Raw genomic sequence first — 19,388 nt, 5'->3', positions numbered from 1 at the left:
AGCAATAGGAAAAAATCAATTGGACAAAGGAGCCATAGTTATGTAAGATGCTAACGTGGGAAACTGGGGGAAGGGGATGTGGGATTGCTTTACCTTTGTAACTTGTAAATTTACAATTATTCCTAAACAATCTTATTTTAATAAATAATTATTAAAATTAATAAGTCTGACAATAATAAATGTTATGGAAGAGACAGAACAACAAAATTTCTCACATTAAAAAAATTTTCACAAGCTGCTGACAGAGGACAAGTCGGAAAACACTGTGAAAACAGTTGGGCGTTGTCTTGCAACTCAGAACATGTCTACACTGCTGGAACCGGAAATTCCTTCCCAGGCGTATGGCCAGAGGCACTCCTGCACACGTGCCCGACAGTGTTCCAAAGAGCAATGCTTCCAACCGCAGAAAGGTGGACCTGTCCAGCGGCAAGACTGTCGTTAAATAAACTACCGATAAGCTGGGACATATTTAAAAACCAAACGCCCACCAACACGTGGACTCAGATTACGCATTCGCAGAGGGAATCCACAGAGGGTGAAAACTGGTGTGGAGAGGGGAGAATCGTAGCCACGTCAAAGGCCTCGGCCTCGGCACACAGACAGACTTGGATGTGCACTTTGAAAATCTCTCATGGGGAGGGAGATGATAAGAATAAACATGTCTAAAAAGGATCCTCAGGAAGGAAGGAGATAATGAAAAAAAGTTGAGAAACAATGACCTAGATGAATCTCAAGAATATAACAGTGAATGAAAAAAGCAAGTTACAGAGGAATACATATGACACTATTTACATAAAGTCCAAACAAACAAGATAATACACTATCTGGGAATACGTGTATATTGAAGCTACAATTCAGACAGGGGCCGCCCCTGTATGTGGAAATCCAGGGGCGAAGAGGAGACCCCGAGGGCTGGCTGTGCTCTTCCTTCCGCGGGACGGTAGACACACAGTTGCTCATTTACTAGTCCTCATCCCTCGGTTACCTCTGTGCTCTGTGCTAGTGTAAAATGTTTCATAAACACTTTTTAAAAATACCACATATGTACTCCGAAGTATTGCAAAATCTTAGTAGATTAAACTGCATGAATAGCCTTTCCATTGATCACCATTCAATCACATTATTAATACTGAATGATAATACCAATGAATTTAACCTAGGCTGTTAAAAACAACCATGAAAGACTTAATTTTTTTTTCTTAAAGAAAAAATTTAGAACAACCACAACAACTTGCAGGCACGTACCCAGCCACCCTGCTGGATGATGTACTCGGCCGCGTGGTCCTCCAGGAACGTCACGCCGAACTGCAGCAGCGTGCCCAGCGGCTCCTGGCCGCGTTTCGTCAGCTCCAGAAGCATTTGTCGTAGCAAAATCAGAGGCACCAAAATCTTCAACACAAAGATGAGGGAGTAAAACACAAACTGAAATTCGTACAGGTCATTCTACATGTTCAACTACTAGAAAACACATTTCGGTGCATCTCTATGGAATTCCCTTTTTATTATAATAAACAGTGACCTCAACATGAATTTTGGAGAAAACTGCATGTACGTTTTATACCACAGGGTGGTACAAATGTCATTATATGAAAACAACCAGGCCTCCGTGTGTGCACACACGCATGTTATGTGTAATTACATATGTACAGGAAATTCACTGAAGCATTAAAACAGCTAAAGACTGGAAATGACCCAACAGGCACTGTCAAATTTTGGTCATCCAGAAAAATATCAAGAAGCTGTTAAAATGAATTAGACTGTGCACTGCCCAACTGCCAAGATTTATCTTCAGTGAAAAAAGATAAAGCAGGGTGTGTACAATGATGGCACCATTTGCGTGAACACTGTAGAACCCTCCAGTATTTTTGGAAAATACCTAAGAAACTGGCGACAGTGGCAGCCTAGGAAGAGCGCAGCGGGGACACGGTGCCAACACACTTTCAAGTGTGCATCTTTTGCACTTGGTGCACGCTGTCCTTGTCCGTTTATTACCTAATTGAACACAACACTTTCAAAGTCATGAACCATCTTACACAAGTCATCAAAAACCAGAGTTGTTAGTATCACTAATAACCTTATGGCTCAATATTAAAAAGTCATTAAAATTTATGACAGAGACTAACTAGAGTCCTTTTCCTTCCCCAAAACGCCCTGCATACTGAAGAGAACTAAGTACTTTCAGCTAACCATCTGCCTGAAATCCTTCTGACTACAACATCAAAAAGGACCGCCAAAGGAAATGAAACCAGTTTCCTGTCACTGACCTGCCAAGGTCATAGCTGAGGGATTACAATATATTTCTGCAGAAGAGGACAAACAGAAAAGACAATGAGTTTATATCCTTACTAATATTCTGTTTGTTTTTTTTTTAAGTAAAAGCGGCTCCGAGGGAATCTCTATTAAAAAGTCTGAAAGAAAAATGTGGCAAACACACATCTTCCTTTTTGGTATTCTAAAAGAACTCTAGCCCCAAGTGCAGTCAAAATCGCTTCTCAGCACCAGCAGAGGGGTGCAGGGCTACAGACAGGACTCCACAAGGCTTTCTGCACGAGCAGACACCTGCAGCACTCCTGAAAAGAGGAGCACAGCTGCTCGTCCAGCTCCATATTCAGTCTCAGCTGGGGCAGGGAGGGGAGCTGTGAACCAGCCCAGCAGACACATCACACCAACCCCTAGGGCCTGGGGCCCTGCAGGCCTCAAAACATTCTCATTTCCCACAGTAATGTACTACACGCAATGTCTTAAAGTTATTCACATTTAAGCTCTACTGCCTCTCAGAAATGAGCCGCAAATGTTTCAGACTTGCCATATAGAGTAATACTCTTATTGTTTAAAATTCACCTCTTTCACGTATCAAGCGTAGCTGCCCTAGTTTTATGATACAATAATCTAGAGATAAGCCTGTAATCCTCTCACTGTCTTAACGTTAGTCCTTAACCGTATTCCCTCTGATTCACTATTACTTTTTACGCTGAAATCTAACCTTCTAGTCCATTCTTCATATAGCAACTGCTCCACCGCTTTCATCATTTGTTACTCTTTCCTGAATCTTCTTCATTGCAATTACATACTCCTTGAAATGCAGTGAGTGCAGAGGCTTCCTTTTGTAAGACTAGCATCTTCTACTTGGTTGATGACACTCTCACAGTTTATAACTTAGATCGTCTTTGTACAGTCATACCCACTGCCCTCTAACTGCTGTGGTCACAAAGCTTCATGGGTATTTCTACAATTGTTTCCATCAACTCCACATTTCACTATTCACAAGAGTTCTGTATCATCTGTACACCTAATGGACAGCAAGGACATCAAACCAGTCAATTCTAAGGGAAATCAACCCTGAAAACTCATTGGAAGGACTGACGCTGAAGCTGAAGCTCCAATACTTTGGCCACATGATGCGAAGAGCTGACTCACTGGAAAAGACCCTGATGCTGGGAAAGATTGAGGGCAAGAGGACAACAGGGCAGAGAGGATGAGATGGTTGGATGGCATCACTGACTCAATGGACATGAACTTGGGTGAACTCCGGGAGATGGTTAGGGACAGGGAGGCCTGGCAAATACTATTCGTGAGCTTTGTTTGGATCTCAATTCTCAAACGAGCTTAGGAAAATATCTTCATGAAACTGGGAAGATGTGAATACTAAACAGGCTGTCTGATGATATTAAAATTACTGCTAATAATTGAGGTGTTGGAAATACACACTAATGTATCTACAGGGTGTGCGTCAAGATAATCCAGGGGAGAGTGGGGAACAGACGAACAAGACCAGACACAGGCTGACAACTGCTGAGGCTGAGGGACGGGTGCAAGTCCATCACACTGCGTGCTCCACTCTGTACACCTGACGTTTCAGTACAAGATTTTAAAAGATGAGTGATGTAATTTGCACTAAAAATCAACCAAAGCAAACGAACTCTTCCTTGCTATTGCACTTCCACAGTCTACTTGTTACCATGTGAGCACCAGGCACTAAACACTCTAGCTTTCCTCTCTCATGGTCATTTTCTTCTTTTCCTATAAGCAGATAAGTTCAGAGAAAAAAACCAATCGCCATGAGGGATAATAAAGAATTAAAGAATAACCCATGATTCTGAGATAACTACTATGGATTATTTAATATTCTGGCATACATTCCAATTATTTTCCTCAGTATATACATTCTACACAGCCTACATTTTACACATATACTTTTGAAAAAATCATTCTATTAATATGGGTTTGTGACCAGCTTTTCTTCCTCCAGTTACTTTGATTTAAAGAGCATTTTACCGAGATGCTTTTACAATCTTTACTCAGATGAACTGACATTCAGCTTGGAAACTGGGCATGCTTTGTGAACACTTTTTCATTTGCGCCTCATTTACCTACCAGACAGCCACTTCATATAGTGATGTTATATCAAAATTTTGCAAATACTTGTGCAAAATATAAAATACAAGATATGGGCTAAATGCTTAAATTAGCCAATCTGATTTTGACTGGGGTGGAAGGAGGCATTTCAGCTGCTTATCATGACAAGCTGGGCTCTTTTCTGCCCTAAGGGACTGAGAGAGCAGTGCGGGACCGCAGAGCAGGTCCTATTCCAGGGGCTTCACTTCCACGAAGGCTCAAGCCTCGCGGAGTCTGGCCTGTGGTTCAGGTAAGGGACTGAAATGAACTAGGGAATGGGGTGGTGGGGAAAAAGGATGGGTGAAGAGGAAACATGAAGACTGGGGTTACTTGCATTTTTTTGGATAACCATAGGATGCGGAAAGGGAGACAAACAAGAGCTGACTGTAACAATCTTAAGGGCAATAGGATAAAAATGTAAGATAGGGGACAAGGCTAGTGATATTAGGGATCTCAATTATTTGCTGTTGGATATACAAAGAAATACATCATAACCAAGCTCACTTTTATTTATAAAATCTATTTCAAGTGTTCATAAGAGAGGTTTGCTTTATTCCATAAAGTAAGTGAAACAGATATTCTAACAACTCTTTCACAGTAACATAATATAACTCTAACAGCGACTGTTTGGGAACAAGGCTCCATGTGTCAAAGCTAACACAACAGCCACTGTTTGCGGAGTGCTCACTGTGGTGCCAGATGATGCCCTAAAACAAGCACTCAACACACATGATGTCATTCAGTTCTAGTAACACTTCTGAGGTTAGTGGTATGGTCTCCATGTCACAAATGTGAACATCAAGACCTCACCTGCTTAACTAACCTGCCCTAAGATGTGCACCTAGTCAGTGGCAAAGCTGATACAGAAACAAGTCCGATTACAGGCCCATGATGCTAATGATTATGCTCTAATGCCTTCAAAGCCTGTATTAAGGTGAGTAAAAATAATATACATCAATTAGATATATGAAGTCACACAGTCTGGCTTATAGCAGTATAATTCTCAGTAGAGGGGCTACTTATAAAAATAACTGTATTGCACTTTCTCATCCCAAGCACCACATCACTAAGGGCCAGACCTCCTCCTGGTGAACTGGATGAGCCTAGACCACCTCTCCCGAGACTCTGCCTCAACAAGGTGACAAGTGGACCACATGGCCTGAAACAGTGGGTGAGCAGCAAGGGAGAGCAGAAAGACACCAAGCACTAAAGTGGGAATCAGATCTCAGCTCCAGTGCTGGTTCTAACATGTACTGGTCAAGGGGTCTTAAGCAAGAACTTTTCTTTTATAACTGATTCTTCACCTGACCTAATAAGACAAAAGCTAATGAAGTCCCTTCTGCCCCCTCTGAGGGGACAGCTGCAACACTCAGATGAGACATGGCATGAGACACCTTGTCAACATCAGCACAACCAAGGCTCCTCCTGTAAGAACCCCAGAAGCCGTCCCAAATGGAGCCTGTGCTTTTCCCCAAAAACATACTCACCTGTGCACAAACAACCGTCTGGAGAGAAATGAAGAGATAATGGGGATTCAGGACAGATGGAAGGAAGATAGAGCACGACAGCACCCTCGGTTCTGGGCCAGCCTTCATCAGACACACCCACGTAACACAGCTGGGTTCATGGAACAATGAGCTCTCACACGATGCTAACAATCCCCTCCTGGACTTTATCATTAACACACTACAATCTTGTAACAGAAAAGATAACTTGGTTGATACCTTATTCCAGCCGCTGGCATGAACTGTGGTCTCCAGTGTACATTCCCGATATGCCTGATATGTCACTGGCCTGTAGGGATTTTTTTTAAAAATCTGTGTCACAAAGAAGGAAAATTCTAAATTTCCAGATGAATAAATATACAGTCACTACTCTGCTGTAGAACTTGCACTAAAGTAACACAGATGATTCAACAGATAATTTTCTATGAGACTGGCTTTTACCATTTGCTATGCATTTTTCTTTAAGCATTCTCTACAGGTAAGATTTATGCTACCAGCTTGGGAAAGCAGTTCACAACATAAGAAAAATAACAATATTTTTGTAATTGAATCTTATCCAATAAGATTTCTATGTTGCAGATAAATATATACAGTTATTAATAGAATCAAGTAAGAGCAAACAATAAAAATGATTTTGTTAATATAAAACAACAATATAAACTCCTAAAGGCAAAAAATGTAAAGTATTTAAAACTTACAGAGATATTGTCACTGGAAGACTGTTCAAATTGGAGGCATAAGAAGGCAAATAAACATGCTACTTTAAATCTGGAGTCACTGACACCAGCTCCAGGCCAAGGCTCTCCTGCCCATTCCAGTCACACAGACACTCATCTACTGAGGGGATGTGAGTGCTGTGTTCTATGCCTGGGTTTCTATGCAAATTAACAACCACAACAGATACTTGGCAGCAAGGTGAAGGCACCAAGTGCTTGCATAACAGATTTAATAAAAATTTACCTCCACCCACCTTTTGTGGGCAAAGAATTAACACACATGTTAAAAAAAGGAGAGGAATCTTGCTTTTAAAGGATTGTAAAATTCACTCCAAAGGCATTTTCTGCTTTGAACAACCTGATCACTTCAGTCTTTTGAACAGTTAAGACTTATAACAGGTACACTTCCTGGTAGCTTACTGTGATGTTTTACATTTTAATACATTTGTGCTTTATATATCCTAGTACACACTAGGAAACTGAAGCTCAGAAAAGCTAAGAGACTATCCTAAATCCACAGAGATGGCAAAGGGCAACACAGAATAGGAATTCACACCCAATGAGCTCTGGCTCCAAAGGCCACAAGGTCCCTGTTTTGAATCAGGGTTTTGACATGGTCACGATGGCAGTGATGCCCCTGGTAGCTGGCCAGCATCTGGACTGCAACGGGAGAGGAACCACCGGATGGCAGACTCGCTAAGAAAAAAGACCCTACGATAGCTCACCAATGATTTCTGTAATGGATACATGTTAAAACTAGAATATTTTTAACACACTGAGTTAAATACAATGTATTTTAAAATCTACATTTAATTTTTTTACACAGCTGCTAGAAAATGTCAAGTTACATACGTGTGACCTTCATTTCCCGTTGGACAGCGCACAGGTCTGGACGTTACACAGAACAGCTCTGACACACGTGTGGCCCTCTTCTGTAAGTCTGTGCGACAGCGTACCACCGGGACACTGAAGTACCAAGACCATGGGTGGCCCTTCCAGTAAGATATTATGTACGACCTTCCTGCTGTCACATTTCCACTGAAGTACCCGGAGAACAGCTGGAAGACTTGGGCCGACACTGGACTCCAGCAAACAGGCTACCATCTGCTGCCCACGTGCTCCCTGCAGCTCTACTTGGGCATTCAGTCCCTTCACGTCCTTTCCTGAACTGAACTGTCTGCTGCTGCTGGGCGGCACAGGGGTCCTGACGGGGAGTTTATCAGGCTAAATGACGTTAGCATCCGCCAGAATGAAACATGATTTGAAACGCTGTATGTACACACATATATGCACATTAGAGATTCAGCAGATTAAAACGCTCCAAGGGAAATTGAAACACAGAAAACAAGCAGCCTGAAAAACCAGCCCGATCTAATGAGCGACCTGACTCTGCAAAGAAGACAACTGAGGGGAGGAACTTTTTAAATTTAAAGATCTTTCTTTTTTGCCATGCTGTGAGGCTTGCAGGATCTTAGGGATTGAAGCTGTACCCTTGGTAGTGAAACTGCAAAGTCTAACCACTGGACAGCCAGGACAATTTGGGGAAAAAAACCTTCAAATTGCTGGTGCTTGGCTATGTGAAGAGTTCACAATTAATTTTCTACTTCAACAAAACTGGAGGAATAAGTGGTATTTTCTACCTTAAAAGATACTGCCACCAACCTGTATAATACTTGTAGTTCACCATCAGTTATTCTCAAGGTATTAGTAACTTTTTAGAGTTGTTAAGCTACTGGGAAAACAAAACAAATATTCACCCAAGACTGTATTTTTTAAAAATATAATTTACTTTGCAGTGAAAAGGTACCATCTTTTCCTGTAGATCATGAAAAGGACTCCGAAAACATATAATCCTGTCCTTCACGTAATTGTACATATATAAAACTATACTGTTTCTCAGAGAACTAATAATATCCCAGTAAAGTTAAAATTAACACAGAAACTGAGATAGAGGGAAATGATTGATACAAATAATCTGCATCAAGGTTGGGAACAGGTTTTGTCTCATGCTTCTCAGTTACTTTAATCCCAGTCCTAACCGCTTTTGTAAGTTTTCTATGTTTATTTTGGCCAAAAAGCAGGTTTCTTCAAATCTAAGATGAAATCTCCACACATAAACTAAATCAAAGTACGGCTCCTCTCGAGTCAGAAGCTTGGAAATTGCCTGACCGCGCCCGCCCCCAACAAACACTCCATAAGCCACTGCTGGGCTGCACCTCCACATTTTCTGTGGAAGTTGTAATTCCCACACCCAGGATCTTGTCCCCACATTTATTTTTAAAACTTTCTATGTATAAAGTTAAGAAAATCTAGATATGATTTTCATTTCACTGTTTCCTATGTATAGTTTGGATTTTTACATTTACTCATGTCACTAGAATATGAAGAAACAAACGGAATTCACCTTAAACCCAAATTGCTTCCTTCTAACAAATGGCAACATACACACTTTGCTTTGTCAAGGTAAGGGATCACCTACTACAACAGTGACTTGGCACCTGAATATTGGCCCTTTTAGTAAAGGAACCGTCTTCACCTTGTGTTAACTGCAGTCAATCTTTATTAAGACAGACATTTTTTTTCTAATTCATACCAATTTCTTAACAACTCTAAGCAAAGAATTAAGGAAAAGGAATTTTTAAGATTTTCAATAAATGACTTGGCTTTCTGCTAATAGACTTTCACGATGAGCTTCCTGCTTCTGGCTGACAGCTGGAAGAGAAGTTCCCACAGCAGGAGTGTGGCAGAAGCACCACGGGCAGGTGTGCAACCCAAAGCTGAGCCGCATCCGGGCGCCCCAAGCTGACACAACGCCAACCCCACCGTACAGTGCGTGAGACCCAGCCATTCCAGTCATGCTGGCCAGGACAGTGGTGGTAAAAAGTGGTTAGGACCAGTGAAACAGCCTGCAGTTACAACCAGGGAAAGCATCTGTTGAAACCAGACAGTCCAACAAATAAATACAGTCAAATTCATGCTGGAACAATTACATCACTGCTCAAAATGAAAAAGGAGAGGATTAGGGAAAGCAAAAAAGGAAAAAATGAAGGCAAGTGAGAAAAGCGACACTGTTCACCTAAATAAGGCCTTCAGAGCGTGGAGTGGTGGGGACTTGCCCGAGGCACTCACCGGCTGAGCAGCGTCTGCCAGGCCCCGAGCAGGGGCGGCCGCAGCTCCTGCGCCGCCTTCTCCCCGAGGTGGGCCAGGCAGTCCTCCACGGAGCTGTCCGGGTTCGCGGGGCTGAACACGGGCGAGGTGTGGCGGTCGAAGCCTGTGCTGGCGAAGGCTGAAGAAGCAAAAGGTGCACCCTCATGAATGACAGGTGAGAAGTTGTGCTATAAGCCCAGGGGGTTAGGATGCGGACTACTGGGAACCATAGCATAGTGTAAGCCACTGAAAACGTCAGACGATCGTTACTGGGCATTAATCTTTCTTTCAAGAGGCCCTATTTAAAGATTTTCTTAAAGAAAGATTTTTATGGAAAATCTCAGTTTCAAGAGAAGAAAAGGGCTAACATGACATGTCAAAATGCTCAGACCAGCTTTGTGAATGACTGCAGACCCGTTCCAACCAAGATGGCGAAGGAGAGCCTCTCCCAGCCCATCACCCAGGGGGGTCTGACGATTTGTTTTCACCTCTAGAAATGTGGCTCTTCTTAAACCAGATTCTCATCAGTTTTTCCACCTCAGAGGACCTCGTGACCTTCATTCTCTTTCAGAGCAAACTTTTAAACTCACAGTCATGCACTCTGCCCACCCACAGAGCCAGCCCCTCCTCCATTCCTCACTCCCTGTTACACAGACGCAGCCCTGCTCTGACTGCAGTAATAATCCATGCTGGTCCAGGGAGCAGACAGGACATATAACCCCTGGTTGTGGGGACAAGCGGCGTGCTGTCCTGAGAATCTGCCCTGCATCCTGTTTGAAGCATCAATCAGTTAAATGTAAGGAAAGGAAAATAAAAGAAGATTAATGTTAAGTTTCTAATTTTCTATAAATTTATACTTATATTCTTTCCTTACTAACAGGGAGCTGATTTATACACATGATTTCTATTTCTTCTTTTTAAAAATTACTGGGCAGGGAATTCCCTGGTCCACTGCTGCTGCTGCTAAGTCGCTTCAGTCGTGTCCGACTCTGTGCAACCCCACAGACGGCAGCCCCCCAGGCTCCTCTCTCCCTGTGATTCTCCAGGCAAGAATACTGGAGTGGGTTGCCAATTCCTTCTCCAATGCATGCATGCATGCTAAGTCGCTTCAGCTGTATCCGACTCTGTGCGAGCGCACGGACAGCAGCTCACCAAGCTCCGCTGTCCACAGGGTTCTCCGGCAGGAATACTGGAGTGGGTTGCCAGTTCCTTCTCCTCCTTGGTCCACTAGTTCCAACCAATACTTTCACTGCCAGTGGCCTAGATTTAGATTTGATCCCTAGTTGGAGAACTATGATTCTACAAGCAGTGAGGGGAAGCAAATCAAATCAATCAAATCCCATCAATACGATCCATTCATAATCCAATCTAATCGATCTGAATTAATCCCATCAATAAATCAAGTAAATCCAGGCAATGCTACTGCACAATTAGTGTAACACAGTATGTTGCCAACATAACTTTCATATGCACTGAGAAGCCAAAAATGCATGTGATTTTTTATTAAAACATCTGCTCTACTGCGGTAGCCTGAGAGCAGACCCACAGTGTCTCTGAGGTGCCTGTTGCCAGCTCCAACCTGCTCTAGCCACCCTATCTCACCTGAGGGGGAGGGGAAAAAACCCAGAAATCAGCGTGAAGTTCTCAGTCCAGAGGCATAAGCCCACTGAAGACTGAGATCTACCACAGGGTCCCAGAGAGCTTCCCCCTCCCCACAGCCCACCACCACCTCACTAAACACTAATTTACAACAGTCCCTGTTATTCAGTCAAATCAAATCAATCCGATCCCATTCCATCAAATCAATCAAAATCAAATCACTCAAATAAGTAAATAAAATCTTATCAAATCAAACACGTGGGTATGTGTGGATGACCCTTGAAAACACTGCTAAGTGACAGAAGCCAGTCACAAGCTGCTGCTCAGTGTGTGACTCCACGTACATACAGACCCTGACAGGAAAATGTATGGAGACAGGAAGCAGATTAGTTGGGGATGATATGGCTGGGGGAGCGGGGGCAGATGGGAAGTCACTGTTACCTTCTACAGGGTTTCTTTTGGGGATGTGAACAATGTTCCAATTTTAGACTGTGGTGATGGCTGTACAATTCTGTGATTATACTAACCACTGAACTGTATACCTTTAAATGGATAAATTTTTGGTATATATCTCAATAAAGCTGCAAAAATTATTTATGGAAAGTAAAGGAAGATATAACCCAGGGCTGCTCTGGTGGTACAGTGGTTAAGAATCCGCCTGCCACGCAGGGGACATGAGTTCAATCCCTGGTCTGGGAAAATTCTACATGCCACAGAGCAACTGGGCCCCTGCTCCGCAACTGTAGCCTGCGCTCTGTAGTAAGAGAAGGCACCACAGTGAAGAGCACGCCTTCTCACCATAACTAGAGACAGCCTGTGTGCAGCCACGAAGACCCAGCAGAGCCAAGAGTAAAATAAAAATAATTAAAAAAAAAAAAAAAACCCAAATGCTTCTCTCCACAAATAAGGGAAAGACTGAGTAAATCTTCGTTTGATATATGGATTTTTAAAGTTTACGATTTAATGTTAAGCACAAAGTCTGTGCCATAAAATCACAGGCACAGTGCTGCGACCACCATCTACAGTACATCCATGAGAAGGAAGGCAGCACACTGACAGCTCTCTCTCTAACGTTATTAATATAAAGATAACAAATCACACTGAACGGAAAGTACCTTAACATGACTGTTTAATCCAATACTTAACACCAGAAAAGGGTCCATCTCATCTGCTGCGTATATTTTAGAAACTTATCAATATAAACAGATCCCCCAGGAAAGGAAAAGGTACCTTCTAGTTTCACCACTATAATCCTAGACCCAAGGAGTTATGTAATGCTGTGAACACTTGACTGTAAAAAAACGAATGAAACCACACCAACAGAGCCACTAATTAACTAGGAAATAAGAATAAAGAGACCTTCAGAAATTTCTTTGTCCAGGGATTTGAGCTCTTCTTCAATTTCAGTTTTAACTTTTAATAAAACTTCTTGATCCAGAGATTGTGAAACTGTATCTTGCTGAACCCCTGAAAGCAACAAGAAAGGTTACAGAAAACATTAGAACATGGATAGGATGTTTAAGCATTAAGTCAGAAAGTACAAAATCAAAACTCATTATCATGGCCAAGGGCTAGGAGAACTGTAAAAATGAGGAGGCTGAGGCCAGGCAGGTTGCACCACTAGCCCACCCCTGGAGGAGCCGTGACTGGAGCTCAGGCCTCAGGCCAGTGTGAGGACAGAACCACCAATTCAGCCTGCGTCCCGTCTTCCTGTTGGGCTGCTAGGAAGAAGACAGCTCAGAAACATTTCTGACATAATAGAGAAGAAAACCTGAAAGGTTATCATGTTCCCTTACCTTCGTATCTTCATGCAAACTGCGTTCCAAGAGAAGGCCCATGATCAACAAAGCATTTGTATCTTCCAACTTAGGAAAACCACGAACACAACCAAGTGTGAGGCAAAAGCTACTCTCACGCAGTAAAAGGAAAGAAGGGCTTGGTCTGTAGCACACAAAGGAGAACAGAGGAAGCTAACCAAAATAAAACTCAGATCCTCAAAAGGGTTTCTGTCGTGGGAAATATACAATTCCTTAGGTATTTGTACCAGAAATGCAACAGAAAGGATCCCCTCATGGTCCCGGTTAATATATATCTGGTTAAATGACATTTGATTGAACATTTCTGCCTATGTAAATATCTTAGTTGAAACTACATAAATAAAAATTTTAAAACATTACCTACAACAATATGCTACTAAGCAACCGATGGATCACTGAAGAAATCAAAATGGAAATAAAAATACCTGGAGACAAGTGAAAATGGAAACACAACAACCCCAAATCCATGGATTAAAGATTTATAAGACCTGAAACCATAAAATTCAAGAAGAAAACAGGCAGTATGCACTTTGACATGGATCTCAGCATTTTTTTGGCTATGTCTCCTCAGGCAAGGGAACAAAAGCAAAAATGAACAAATGGGACTTCATCAAACTAAAAAGCCTTCGCATGGTGAAAAAAACCATGTGCAAAGTATAAAGGCAGCCTAATGAATAGAAGATATTTGCAAACAATAACATCTGGCATATATAAAGAACACATACAGCTAGACATTAAAAAAAAAACAACCAAACAGAAAAGCCTCAATTTAAATTGGGCAGAGGACCTCAATAGGTATTTCCAAAGAAGACACAAAGATGCCACCAGGCACATGAAAAGATGTTCAACATAACTAATTACCCGGAAAATGCAAGTCAAAGCCACATTGAGATTAACGCCTCACACCTGTCAAAGCATCTATTACCAAAGAGGCAGTAAATAACAAACACTGACAAGGTGGTACACTGTCGTGAAAATGGAGATGATACCTGTGGCTGTTTAACTGATACAGTCAATACAGAAACCAATACAGAGGCTCCTCAAAAAGTTAAAAACAGACCACCATAGTATCCAACAATTCCACTTCCAGATATCATGCTGAAGAAAATAATTCAAAAAGATCCAAGTGTGTGTGTATATATATATGGCTTCCCTTGTTGGCTCAGCTGGTAAAGAATAGGCCTGCAATGTGGGAGACCCCGGTTCGATCCCTGGGTTGGGAAGATCCCCTGGAGAAAGGAAAGGTTACCCACTCCAGTATTCTGGCCTGGAGAATTTACACACATACACATACACATACATACACACACACACACACACACACACACACACACACACACACACATCCCCCAAAGAAATGCAAAAAGGCAAAATGATTGATTGCCTGAGGAGATACAAATAGCTGAGAAAAGAAGAGAAGCAAAATGGAAAGGAGAAAGGGAAAGCTATACCCATTTGAATGCAGAGTTCATTCAAGGAGAATAAGAATAAGAATAAGAATCAGCAAGGAGAGATAAGAAAGCCTTCCTCAGTGATCAATATGAAGAAATAGATGAAAATAATAGAATGGGAAAGACTAGAGATCTCTTCAAGAAAATCAGAGATATCAAGAGAACATTTCATGCAAAGATGGGCACAATAAAGGACAGAAATGGTATGCACTTGACAGAAGCAAAAGATATTAAGAAGAGGTGGCAAGAATACACAGAAGAACTATACAAAAAAGATCTTCATGACCCAGATAACCATGATAGTGAGATCACTCAGCTAGAGCCTGACATCCTGGAATGTGAAGTCAAGTGGTCCTTAGCAAGCGTCACTATGAACAAAGCTAGTAGAGGGAATGGAATTCCAGCTGAGCTATTTCAAATCCTCAAAGATATTGTGAAAGTGCTACACTCAATATACCAGCAAATTTGGAAAACTCAGCAGTGGCCACAGGACTGGAAAAGGTCAGTTTTCATTCCAATCCCAAAGAAAGGCAATGCCAAAGACTGCTCAAACTACCACACAATTGCACTCATCTCACACGCTAGTAAAGTAATGCTCAAAATTCTCCAAGCCAGGCTTCAACAGTTTGTGAACTGTGAACTTCCAGATGTTCAAGCTGGATTTAGAAAAGGCAGAGGAACCAGAGATCAAATTGTCAACATCCGATGGATCATCAGAAAAGCAAGAGAGTTCCAGAAAAACATCCAGTTCTGCTTTATTGACTACACCAAAGCCTTTGACTGTGTGGATCACAACAAACTGTGGAAAATTCTGAAAGAGATGGGAATACCAGACCACCTGACCTGCCTCTTGAGAAACCTATATGCAGGTCAGGAAGCAACAGTTAGAACTGGACATGGAACAACAGACTGGTTACAAATAGGAAAAGGAATATGTCAAGGCTGTATACTGTCACCCTGCTTATGAGTACATCATGAGCAATGCTGGGCTGGATGAAGCACAAGCTGGAATCAAGATTGCTGGGAGAAATATCAATAACCTCAGATATGCAGATGACACCACCTTTATGGCAAAAAGCAAAGAAGAACTAAAGAGCCTCTTGATGAAAGTGAAAGAGGAGAGTGAAAAAGTTGGCTTAAAACTGAACATTCAGAAAACTAAGATCATGGCATCTGGTCCCATCACTTCATGGCAAATAGAGGAACAATGGAAACAGTGACAGACTTTATTTTCTTGGGCTCCAAAATCACTGCAGATGGTGACTGCACCCATGAAATTAAAAGACACTTGCTCCTTGGAAGAAAAGCTATGACCAACCTAGACAGCATTTAATTAAAAAGCAGACATTACTTTGCCAACAAAGGTCTGTCTAGTCAAAGGTATGGTTTTTCCAGTGATCACGTATGGATGTGAGAATCGGACTATAAATACTGAAACGGATGAGATGGTTGGATGAATCTGTTTCTGTTTTGTTACATTTGTTCATTTGTTTCGTTTTTTAGATTCCATATATAAGTGAAATCATACGGTATTTGTCTTTGTCTGACTTCCTTCACTTACCATAATACCCTCTAGGTCCATCCATGTTGTCACAGATGGCAGGATTTCCTTCTTTTTTAGTGGCTGAACAGTTCAGTTCAGTTGCTCAGTCGTGTCCGACTCTTTTCGACCCCATGGGTCCCAAGGCCTCCCTGTCTATCACCAACTCCCTGAGTTTACTCAAACTCACGTCTATTGAGTTGGTGATGCCATCCAACCATCTCATCCACTTCAGTGTTCTTGCCTTGAGAAGCCCATGAACAGTATGAAAGGCTGAACAGTATTCCGTCACGTATGTGCGCCACACCTTCTTTATCCATTGATTCGTCTGCTGATGGACACTTAGGGTGTTCCCATGCTTAATTATTGTCAATAGTGCTGCAGTGAGCATGGGTGTGTGTGTATCAGTTCAGCTCAGTTGCTCAGTCGTGTCCAACTCTTTGCGACTCTTTCAGACCCTTTGAACTGAACCTAACTGAACTGTTCAGCCACTAAAAAGAATGAAATCCTGCCATCTGTGACAACATGGATGGGCCTAGAGGATATCATGCTAAGTGCAAGAAGTCAGACAAAGACAAATACCATATGATTTCACTTATAAATGGAATCTAAAAAACAAAACAAGTGAACAAATATAACAAAACAGAAACAGACTCATAGAGAACCAACAGGTAGCTACCAGAAGGGAGAGGGGTGGGGATGATAAAAAAAAAAAGAATGCCGATTAGCCTGCTTGTGGCGATCACTTCACAATCAATGTTTATATGAAACCATCACACTGTACACCTTAAATACATGCAATTTTTGTTAATGATTCTTAATAAAGTTGGTAAGTTTTTAAATTACATAAAACAAAAACAATCTTATGCAAAATTTCAAGACAATGTATCCTATGAGGAGGGTAATCTTTATAAATTCTCGTCAAGCATAAAAATCTATCTTGGCGTATGGGCTTTTTGTTTTATTCTGGTAAAATACACCTAACAAATTTTACCATCTTTATCATTTTTAAGTCTACAGTTCAGTGGTATTAAATACATTCATAATGTTGTGCAGCCATCACTGCCATACACCTCCAGAACTCTTCATTTTGTAAAACTGAAACTTCAGACCCATTAAACAGTAACTCTCCATGACCTCCTCTCTTCAGCCCTTGACAACCATCACTGTGCTTTTGCTATAGAATTCTGACTACTCAAAGTACTTTACCTAAGTGCAATCAGACAGCGTTTGTATGTCAGGGACTAGCTTAGTTCACTTACAGACAGACTTACAATAAATTAAAGTTGGTTATAATTAAAACAGGCTTTCCTTTTTAAAGTAATTTGTAGTTCAGATGGCTCTACAATGGCACTAATATAATTACACTAGTCAGTAAAGTGACTTCTAGAATATATGCAACATTATTAAAATAAGGCAAACACAAATCAGAAAATTATTGTGGGTCGATCATTTCTTTCGAAGAAATTCTCTCTCTTCCTTCTGGCTTTCTGGAAGGCATCTCGATAGAAGGGAAGGAAAGCTTTCCTGCCAAGCACTCCAGTTCATTACCCAGGACCTCAGGCAAGGAAAACAGCCTTCTTGAACCTGTACTGTTACTGAAACAGGGAAACAATACCTGCCACAAAGGGAAGCTGTCAAGGGCAAAGAGATAAGCAAGTTAAGTTTCACCACATCAAAAATGCTCAATAAAGGGCTTCTCCTGTGGTCCAGGGGTTGAGTCCGCCTTGCCAATGCAGAGGACGTGAGTTAAGTCCCTGGTCCAGGAGGATGCCACGTGCTGCAGAGCAGCTGAGTCCGCGCGCCCCAAGTGCTGAGCCTGCACCTAGAGCCGGTGTTCTGGGCGAGGAGCCCAAGCACCGCGACTGGAGAGCAGCCCCCCGCTCACCGCAGCTAGAGAAGAGCCCGCTCAAGGCACCAAAGGCCCAGCACAGCCAACAAATCAACATCACTTAAAAAAAGCGCTACAGACAATGACCCCACTCACCACCCCTTCCAAATCTCTAAACGTTGTTAACATTGCACAGTGTGCACAGAATCAGCTCACCATGGATTTCTAATTAACGATGTTCACACAGAACCTGCTTTCAGTACACTCAAAGTCTGGACCAGCAGGAACAACCTTCAGTTTACATAAAGCCAAAGCATCTGTTTTAACACCAGCAGTTACTCTTGTTCTCCAACTGCTGCAACAGAGAACAGCCTAGGGCTTAATATCAATTGATCTAAAACTAAAATGTATCTTTTCCTGAACACATGTCCAACAGAATTTAATTAATTTATATCAAAAAATGCAGAAGAAAAGTTAACTTTTTAACTCTAAGGGTACACTTCACAATAAACTCGTCTGAGACATTTCACCAGGAAGCTACAGTCCTAAATACCAGAAGGTCCCTGGTGTTCTACCTTTCCCAACGTGACCTATCTCTAAGGGACTTGACTTCAAACTTTCTCCAGGCTCAAATAATCTCTGCCATGCTCAACAATGTAAGAATTTTGGTCAGTCACTGCCATGAGCTACAGCGAACACAGTGCTTTTAACAAAAATTCTTCAAACATAATTCCACAACAGAAGCAGAGTAAACACCAGGCTGAAAAGCTTGAGTCAGCCCTTTAAGTTATGCAAAATCATCTCAAACTCAACATCTGCTAGCTTGCTCCTGACCTGTCCTTACTCAGAAACAGACTCTTGCCAGTCAATACAGCCTGCCAGGTAAACTTTTTATAAGGTTTCCTCACATAAGAGGCAGTCCCTCCATTCCACACATTCTAGAATTTATCCTCAAATTAAGCTGGATCATCAGAAAAATCCCCAGACAGTATCAACTATCTGTTTCAACTGAGTGCACTTTAGTGTCATTTCCTTAGCTTTTATCCAGAATTCCACAAAAAGACAAAAGTTTTGAAATGTAACACTGTATTTGATATTGACAGTTTCTACTGCATTTCTTTGTGTCCTATGTAATAAAGCTCTACGTGAAAAACAATTCTCTTAAAGAATGACATTCCCCTTAAAATAGCATAGCTTCTTCTGGGAACTAAATATAGTAGTTCCCTTTGTGGTTTCAGCTAACCGCATCAGCCACGGTCCCAAATACTGCACAGAAAATTTTAGAAACAAAACTCATTAATTTTACACTGCACACCATTCTGTCTAATGTAATGAAATCTGGTGGGGTCCTGAGACCTGAGTCATAGCCAGCATGTCCAGACCATGT

General features: G+C 41.8%; 1 protein-coding gene across 7 annotated transcripts in view; it reads right to left on the bottom strand.

Moving 5' to 3' along the window:
- The window catches only part of BCL2L13 (BCL2-like 13 (apoptosis facilitator)), a 50,566-nt gene that overhangs the window by 12,136 nt on the left and 19,042 nt on the right, over positions 1 to 19,388 (bottom strand). For 2 of the 7 annotated variants that reach the window (XM_010845059.1, XM_010845060.1), the window contains exons 3-6: positions 12,722 to 12,829; positions 9,746 to 9,902; positions 6,120 to 6,189; positions 1,246 to 1,389 (exon numbers count right to left, since the gene is read on the bottom strand). In XM_010845059.1, coding sequence (XP_010843361.1) covers positions 1,246 to 1,389; positions 6,120 to 6,189; positions 9,746 to 9,902; positions 12,722 to 12,829 — 479 coding nt within the window. Of the gene's footprint in view, positions 1 to 1,245; positions 1,390 to 1,876; positions 1,993 to 6,119; positions 6,190 to 9,745; positions 9,903 to 12,721; positions 12,833 to 13,013; positions 13,023 to 19,388 lie in introns of those variants that run through there. The other 5 variants (XM_010845064.1, XM_010845061.1, XR_825683.1 and 2 more) reach the window with 4 other exon arrangements.

The sequence above is a fragment of the Bison bison genome, unplaced genomic scaffold, assembly GCF_000754665.1.
Source record: "Bison bison bison isolate TAMUID 2011002044 unplaced genomic scaffold, Bison_UMD1.0 scf7180017864213, whole genome shotgun sequence".
Taxonomy (NCBI): Eukaryota; Metazoa; Chordata; class Mammalia; order Artiodactyla; family Bovidae; genus Bison; species Bison bison.
Note: the sequence above shows the minus strand (reverse complement) of the source record. Positions and strands in the feature narration are given on the sequence as shown.